Genomic DNA, 9,076 nt, shown 5'->3' with positions numbered 1-9,076 from the left:
CATCATTTGGTAGAGTTGTATTAAACATGTCTGGAAGAGGCAAAGGCGGTAAAGGACTCGGGAAAGGAGGCGCCAAGCGTCATCGTAAAGTTTGCGTGATAATATCCAGGGAATCACCAAACCCGCCATCCGTCGTCTCGCTCGCCGTGGCGGTGTCAAGCGTAATCTCCGGTCTGATCTACGAGGAGACCCGCGGAGTGTTGAAGGTGTTTCTGGTGAATGTCATCCGCGATGCCGTTACCTACACCGAGCACGCCAAGAGAAAGACCGTGACCGCCATGGATGTTGTGTACGCGCTGAAGCGACAGGGACGCACCCTGTACGGCTTTGGAGGTTAAACTCTGAAATCAGGAAAAACTACACAAACCCAAACGGCTCTTTTAAGAGCCACCCACTCTGTCACAAAGAGGCAATTATAATTAAACTCGTTTATTCGATAAATGATACCTATATAAGTGGCACACTAAGATCTTTTGTGTTACACAATGTTTAGCGATGTAATGAACTTAAAATAGGGTGTTTCACAAAAAAAAAAAAAAAGGCAAGTTAAATCAGAGGGACCAAAGTTAACATGACTGAAAATAAAGCAAACATTAACGAAGATGATATTTAGTTCACCAAATGGGTTTATATTTATTATCCTTGTGGTTAAATGGTTCAACAGTTTTGTGAATGGGGCTCCGATCAAAAACTGCTTTTAAAGGGTGTCTGACTGTTAATGGTCTTTTTCCTCCAAAACTCCTTCAAGGGTTTCAAACGTATAAGATGGTTCACAATAGTTGTCTAGAACCGTTTATTTTCTCAAACTAATAATAAAAGAGCGGGAAACGAATCAAAGGAAACAGTCAGGGTGTAGTTCAAACATTGAGCGGTTGGCGGCGGCGCATGTGATTGGCTCTCATTCCGCTCGTGATGCTTTGAGTTGTCCAATGAAATACGAGTTTATGGGTTTGGCCTATTAAAAGAGGCTATCTGATAGTTCCGTATCTCTTTGAAAATTAGCATAGGGCAGTAGAATAAATACCTCTGTATTGCTCCTGCCTTTACGTTGTTTCGTATAGATTGTGAACAAACAGCATCATGCCTGAACCAGCGAAGTCTGCGCCTAAGAAGGGCTCCAAGAAGGCCGTCACGAAGACCGCCGGTAAGGGAGGAAAGAAGCGTAAGAGGTCCAGGAAGGAAAGTTATGCTATCTACGTCTACAAAGTCCTGAAGCAGGTTCATCCTGACACCGGTATCTCTTCCAAGGCGATGGGCATCATGAACTCTTTCGTCAACGACATCTTCGAGCGCATCGCCGGTGAGTCGTCTCGTCTCGCTCACTACAACAAGCGCTCCACCATCACTTCTAGAGAGATCCAGACCGCCGTGCGTCTGCTGCTGCCCGGAGAGTTGGCTAAACACGCCGTGTCCGAGGGCACCAAGGCAGTGACCAAGTACACCAGCTCCAAATGAGGTGTGATGTGACTTTAACCACCCCAAAGGCTCTTTTAAGAGCCACCCATTTTCTCAGATAAAGAGCTTTCAGTGTTTTAGCGGCATGTCTTGTGACAAGTTTCAGTAGAAGTTCGATTCCGTAGTTTCATTTTGGTGGTACTCTAGAACTGGTTTGAGGACCGCTGCAATAAGTAACATACAAAAATACAATATGTTGATGTGTTTATTCTTGATGTGAGTTTCTAATGGTTTACCAGTAGTTTAGTGACTTCAACAAAAACTTATAAAGTAAGCTACATGCAGGATAAAAGTATTTGACAATCACAGACCGCAGATGACTTAAACAGTGACTGAAATTTGGGCCTAACTATGGCTCACACGTACTTGCCTAGGTAAAAGGCAAAATCGTATCATAAACGGAAGATACTAAAGAAAATACTCATGTAGCCTACATTGTATATTTGTATTTGTAATCTATATACATGAAATGATACATTGAGTAAGTCAGGCTTTTTGCAGTAGAGAATTCAAATCAACACACTTTCATTTGATAAATAACTGATAAGTAGCTGGGTTGCCAAGTACCCAACCAGAATTTGCAGTTTAAATATTTGTACAACTTGGTGTTAATGAGTGTTGATTATTAAAGTTTCATTAATTACTTTGTTAAATCGTCTTTATTTTCATTTTCCACCTAAATGAAAACTTTAATTTCAGTTTTGTTGTTTTGGTAAAAAATTAATTTAGGTGCATCACTAGTACATAGCCTTGATATATCTGGACTAGATCAGCAGAGACACTCCAGAGACATTTCAAAACGCTGTTTCAGATTTGAGAATCACATTTGTTTGTGTAAAATAAAGAAAAGGGTGATTTCATTTTTTTTTTTTGTTTTCAAACCACACTAAATCCAGTCAACATTTGAAACCACTAAAAATAGACTTATCATATTTGTCATATCACACACACACACACACACACACACACACACACACACACACACACACACACACACACAAGACTATAGAACATCCCCAATGCAGAACACACACATCTAGGAATTCCAATTAAAATAAATGGGGAGTCATATAAACTATCACAATCTCTCCTGTCAATTGTGCACTACATTTCCCATAATCCCTCCTGACTCCCACCTACACCTTCTCAATCACCTGCACCTACAACCCATCCAGCCTCTCAAGACAGCTATAAATGCTTCTCAGTTCATTGTTTGGTATTGTTTATAAATAGTGGACTACATACCAGGGGCCATATTCACAAAACATTTTATCTTACCCCTTAGAGTTTTCCTAAATAGAAATCTCCTTAAAACCTATTCACAAAGCTGCTGAGGTCAACTTTTACTAAGGAATAGAGAAAAGTCTTAAAGGGATAGTTCACCCAAAAATGAAAATTACCCCATGATTTACTCACCCTCAAGCCATCCTAGGTGTATATGACATTCTTCTTTCAGATGAATATAATCAGAGTTATACTAAATAATGTCCAGGCTAATCCATGCTTTATAATGGGAGTGGATGGTGCCCCAAATTCTAAAGACAGAAAAAATGCACTCATCCATTATAAAAGAAGTCCACGTGGCTCCGGGGGCTTAATAAAGGCCTTCTGAAGCGAAGCGATGCGTTTGTGTAAGAAAAATATCCATATTTAAAACTGTATAAACTGTAATCTCTAACTTCCGCTAGCTGTCGTACGCGCGTTCACGAGAGAGTGGCGTTCCATCTTGTGACATAGGACGCATGCGCAGCCTGAGCTCCGGTGAGAATATGCTAGTCTCGCGAGAACCAAGTTGTGTACAGCAAAGGAAATCCATGTGAAGAAGCGAATTATTTGAGCTATACTCTACATTTTATTAGTGTTAAAATGCTGATTTCTTGTGAATATCCGGGTTGCTTCAACAAAGCTAAAGTCTTGAGAATACGTGCGCCAACATCAAGGGGAGATGCAGAGCGCTGTGCGTGACTGGTTGCCGCTTCAAACCTGGATTGTTTGTTTGTATGTTTTTCTGCACTGATCGGATTACTGCTTTATTTGTATTTCTATATCACCATCGGATTACTGTGCTTTTCAGATTACTCCAATTCTAACTGTTGGTGCTTTGGACTTGATTGTTGACTGCAATTTTTACTGCCTGCAAGTTCTGTCATCGGGCTGCTGCGAGCTCTCTACCCTGTTGCGTCTTCCACTACTTTCGGCTCATCAGATGGGTGAGTTACCGCTCTCTCGATCAGTTGCGTGGTTTGTTTACTGCTTGCTATCTGGGTATGTTGTCTCCCTCTTAGCCTGCTGTTTTTGGTGATGTGACTAACGTGGTTTTTACTAGCGATTGGCATTTACTCCGACAATGTAAACATGCCTCGGCCAACAGTTTTTCAGTTTGTTTTGCTGCTGCAGCCTCCTCCATTTCCCGGAGTTCCTAATCAGTATACTCCGGTTCAAACAAATATGGCTGGGCAAAAAACAAAGTCTTCTCTTGGCTTATATCGAAATCCTCTGACATTTTTCTTAAGAAATCATAATTTTCTACTTTTAATTTGTGACCGGTATTTTGTTTTGCTCTCTCCTCTGCACTTCCGTGTTCGTCACCGGAGCTCACACTGACCATGCGTCCTACGTCACAAGCTGGGACGCCGCTCTCTCGTGAACACGCCTATGACAGTGAGCGGAAGCTAGAGATTAGAGTTTATAAAGTTTGAAATATGGATATTTTCTTACACAAACGCATTGGTTCGCTTCAGAAGGCCTTTATTAACCCCCCGGAGCCACGTGGACTTCTTTTATAATGGATGAGTGCATTTTTTTTCTGTCTTTAGAATTTGGGGCACCATCCACTCCCATTATAAAGCATGGATTACCCTGGACATTATTTAATATAACTCCGATTATATTTGTCTGAAAGAAGAATGTCATATACACCTAGGATGGCTTGAGGGTGAGTAAATCATGGGGTAATTTTCATTTTTGGGTGAACTATCCCTTTAAGCTAAGATAAAGGGTAGTTTACCTCGTTGCTAAAGATGATGTCAACATGATGTCAACTCATCTAGTTACCTTGACATTTTTCTGCATCCTTCTGCCAGCCCGAATCCTCACTCTCAGCTGGTTCCTATTCTCAGGATATGGGGGGAGTACTCTGGGTTTGGGCTAAATTCAGAGTTCAGAACCTCACCTCGGACAGTACGCCAAATACGCTTATTTTACTCCTTTACTCTGTTCGATCATTTGTAAGTGTCATTATATAGGACAGTGAGTAGACAGGAAGCGAAGTGGGAAAGAGAAAGGGGGGAAGGGATCGGGAAAGGTCCATGAGCCAGAACTGAACTCGGGTCACCCGAGCTGCCCCACAAGGCTGTTGGCGCAGACAATGGGACATTATTTTCAACTTAACCACAATGTTTTATTCTCCATTATTCAATACATTTTGCCCGTACATAAATTAACCTTTATGTTATGTCTTCGCAGATTAAAATCTATGAATCAAAAATATTTATTACATTCATGAAGACCACGCTCAGCACCCAAGTCTCTCTTACCTCAATGGTGTACAGTGTCTTTGGGCCAATTGCTGTGGCAGATTGCCGGCAACAGCCATTTTAGGATTGTCTGTGATTTGGTCTTAGTGACGTAGGAGTCTTCTTGACTACTCCTAAGTTTTCACAGATTTAGGAGCTAGATTTAGTACTAAAATGCTTTGTGAAATACTAGAGCAAAAATTTAGGAGTGCTAAATTTAGGACTGACACGCCCATTATTCACGAGTTCACACTTACAAATAATCAGATAGAGTTTTCAATGTGTATTTGGTGTGCTGTCCGAGGAGAGGGCTCTGAGCTTGGTATTGGCTCGAACCCAGAGTACTCCCCCTGTATCTTTGGTTAGGATAGTAACCAGGTGAGTGTGAGGAGACAGGGTGGTGGAGTGATGCTGACAAAACTGTTGAGGAACATTGGTGAGTCTGTTACATATTTATAGGCCTCCTCTTATGCTGACTGGGTAGATCATTTGAACATTGCTCCTCCTGAACTTTGTTAATAAAACATAATTTTTTAAGAGTTTTTCCAAAACTGACAAGTTAGGAGCTACTTTTAGCCTTAAGGTGTTTTGTGAATATAACCCCAGATCTCCAGTGTTGTGTTTCTCCAGCGTGTGTTTCTCCAGCGTGTGTGTCTCAAGTGTGTGTATCTCCCCAGCTTGTGTGTCTCCAGAGTGTGTGTCCCCAGCTTGTGTGTCTCCAGCGCGTGTCTCTAGCGTGTGTCTCCCTGGCTTGGGTGTCTCCCCAGCATGTGTGTGTCTCCAGCGCGTGTCTCTCCAGCTTGTGTGTCTCAGGTGTGTGTCTCAGGTGTGTGTCTCCAGTGTGTTTCCCCAGCTTGTGTGTCTCCAGCGGGTGTCTCCCCAGCTTGTGTGTCTCCAGCATGTGTCTCTTCCAGTGTGTATCTCCCCAGCTTGTGTGTCTCCGTTGTATGCCGTTAAATGATGGACAAAACAGCGCACACGCATAAATACAACACGCAAGTGAATAACAACAGTGTGAGCACCAAGACAAAGCTCGCACGTAAAATATAAACCTGCAGAACTCGCAAATCCCAAACTCGAGCACAAAACAAATGATTGTGCACACAAATTACACAAGTCGTGAGCAGAAATAACAAAGCTGCGATACGAGTCCTGAGAGGTCCCACACGCGCGAGTTCCTTTCTGCACAGGCACGGGGATCTGATCTAAACACACGCGCAGCTGAAATCTTCACGTACAATAGTCAGTTTTGACACTCAGGGGCGGGGCATAAAAAAAAAAAACCTTCCTGTTAACAAATGCTATTAGCTGCTGGCCAAATCCTGTATTGATTGGCTGCATCTCTTCAAATCTCTTGTGATTGGCTGTTGTTGGACGAGGACAGACAGAATGCGGGAAGATTGGGAATCGACAAAATGGCAGACAGTAAAGAGGAACGGTTTCTTTCTAAATTCCTACTTAATTTCTTGTAGCTGTAAGATATATATATATATATATATATATATATATATGTGTGTGTGTGTGTTTTCTGTCTTTGATAATAACTGTAAATAGGTTGAAATACAGAACGCTGCAAGGCGTTTAGTGTACCTGTTGAGAGATACCCTGAACGCAGGTCCATCTAACGCTAATGTTGAAAGGAACTTTAGTGTTTCACAAAATGGTAAGCGTATAGATAGCTAGATGTCAGATAGTTAAACAGCTTGTTACTGTGGTAAGGGCCATCCACTACTCAGCCTCTACATGTTTTCATTATGTAGATGAAATGCAGGCTCAGAGAGGAAGCCAGTCAGGCCCTAGGACCCCTGGGGCTGGGGAAGCACAGCAGGGGCAGCAGAATATGGCCAGGTTTGGAAATTAAGTGTACATTAAAATTTGTATTATTACTCTCCGAAATGTTTGATTCTGATTTGTCAGTCGCAACATTATATATCTGATAATGACCGTGGTCAGTAGCAAGGCTTTATAATGACCGCTCATCCGGCCCTTCTCCCCTATCTCTTATCACACCTTGGATGAATGCGCTCTCGTTTTACTCAAACTAGTGTCTTTAGAACTGTTTTTCTTCGCGGAAGCTTTGCGTTTAATTAGCTAATAAAATATTAACTCTGATTAATATTTCTTGTCTAATTATGTGGCAAGTAGAAAAGTAGAAGTAAAAGTAGAAAGTAGAAGTAAAATATGGATATTTTTCTTACACAAACGCATTGGTTCGCTTCAGAAGGCCTTTATTAACCCCCTGGAGCCGCTTGGACTTCTTTTATAATGGATGAGTGCATTTTTTTTCTGTCTTTAGAATTTGGGGCACCATCCACTCCCATCATAAAGCATGGATTACTCTGGACATTATTATTTAATATAACTCTGATTATATTTGTCTGAAAGAAGAATGTCATATACACCTAGGATGTGACTGTTGGCCTTAATATTATCATACACATTATTTTGTGTAAAATGTATTTTCTTCTTTCATGTCTTTTTCATGTGCATTTTCCACAGAGCATTTCCTGGGCTTTATAAAGTGGCAGGAAAACTGGACAGTAAAAGAGGTCGAAAGTCAACTCCAGTGCAGTTCTTCCTTCTGGATAAAAACCGAGATTGAACACCAAAAGCAAATGAAGATGCTATCCTCCTTCAGGCAGGATTGGGGCGAAGGACCATAAGTGTTCCTGAAGAAGCTGACCACTCAGAGGTAGGCAAAGTCTTAAAGGGATAGTTCACCCAAAAAGGAAAATTATCATTTTCTAAACATCATGCTATCCCAGATGTATATGACATTCTTGCTTCACAACCGATAGGTGTAAGAAAAATATTTTAAACTATTAATATTTTAAATGTGCAAGAAGGGATGGTCCTCTGTGCTTCTGTGTCACGTCTCACAAGATTCACACCGTGCACTTCACCGCTTACATTGCACGTCACAATGTGCTGACATTTGCGTGTACTCATATGACAGTTGGTCAGAAGAAATAGTTTTTAGTTCAACAGGTTTAAACTAGTTTATTAGTATTTTTCTTACAAACACATATCGTTTTGCTTCAGAAGACATTGATACATTCACTGGGGTTGTATGAATTACTGTTATGTTAGTTTTGCATGGTTTTTGAAGCATCAACTTTGACCCATCCATTTGCATTATATGAACTCACAAAGATGGATTATTTCTCTAAAAATCTTTGTGCTCATATGAAGAAAGAAAGCTTTATACATCTAGGAAGACATGAGGGTGAGTAAATGGTGGGAGAATTGTCATCAAATGTGTATACTATCCATCCTAAATAATATGTGAGAATAGAATAAGCGTGTGCCAATGCATAGTATGTCTAGTATGGTCGGTCTGTTATTTCTGTTTAAAGTGTGGATTTGTGCACGCTCTAACAGCTAAGCCCCACAACCCATTGCGCTTTGGAGGGGGATTCGGTTCAAAACTGCAAACGTGAATAAACAGTGTTAAAAAAACTGTGAGCATGGTGGATATGTGCAACCACCAGCGGTTAAGTAGAGAGGTTTAAATAAAGGGGTTTGATGACTATTAGTCAACATTTAACCTAATAAAAAAATATTTATTTAATGTGTAATGTGAACTTTTATAAAGATCTATTTGGCCATTAACTTTTAATTGCATTATTGTGCAAAAAATAGAGTCTGTGCATGAAAGACCCACGACTGAAAGATCAATGTGCTTCTCTCCAATACGGTAGGAAATTAAATTAAATGTGGAGGATGTTAACTGTGACAAGATGATTGACAGGCCAGTTTAAGGTGACAGGAAAGTGTGTAACTATGCGACAGAGCGTCCATTAAAGATGCAATTTAATCACGTGATAGTTTGTCCCAAAGCTTGCCTGATTTTCTGCTATTAAAATGTAAACACAATTTTTCTTCACAAAAAGAGTACATACTTTTAGGACATAGTATAAGTAGGTGAACTGGGATGCAGCAGCACTTTGTCTATATTGCATTTTCATGTTACTTACATTTTTGTTAAATTACTCTTTATGCATTGTAGGAAAACATGTTTCTGGCCTATGTGAATGTGGGAGTCTTGAAACAGTAAGGCATGTTTTCCTGGAATGTAGAAAATATAGGGCAGACAGAAATATATT

At 40.7% G+C, this 9,076-nt stretch overlaps 1 protein-coding gene across 1 annotated transcript; it reads left to right on the top strand.

Moving 5' to 3' along the window:
- The first annotated feature begins 1,043 nt into the window (after window positions 1-1,043).
- Window positions 1,044-1,788, top strand: LOC127506892 (histone H2B). The gene has a single exon (XM_051883734.1). The coding sequence runs from the start codon at window positions 1,081-1,083 to the stop codon at window positions 1,453-1,455; it is 375 nt and encodes a 124-aa protein (XP_051739694.1). The 5' UTR covers window positions 1,044-1,080; the 3' UTR covers window positions 1,456-1,788.
- Window positions 1,789-9,076: the final 7,288 nt, after the last annotated feature.

The sequence above is a fragment of the Ctenopharyngodon idella genome, chromosome 24, assembly GCF_019924925.1.
Source record: "Ctenopharyngodon idella isolate HZGC_01 chromosome 24, HZGC01, whole genome shotgun sequence".
NCBI lineage: Eukaryota > Metazoa > Chordata > Actinopteri > Cypriniformes > Xenocyprididae > Ctenopharyngodon > Ctenopharyngodon idella.
This window is presented reverse-complemented; position numbering and strand designations above follow the sequence as displayed.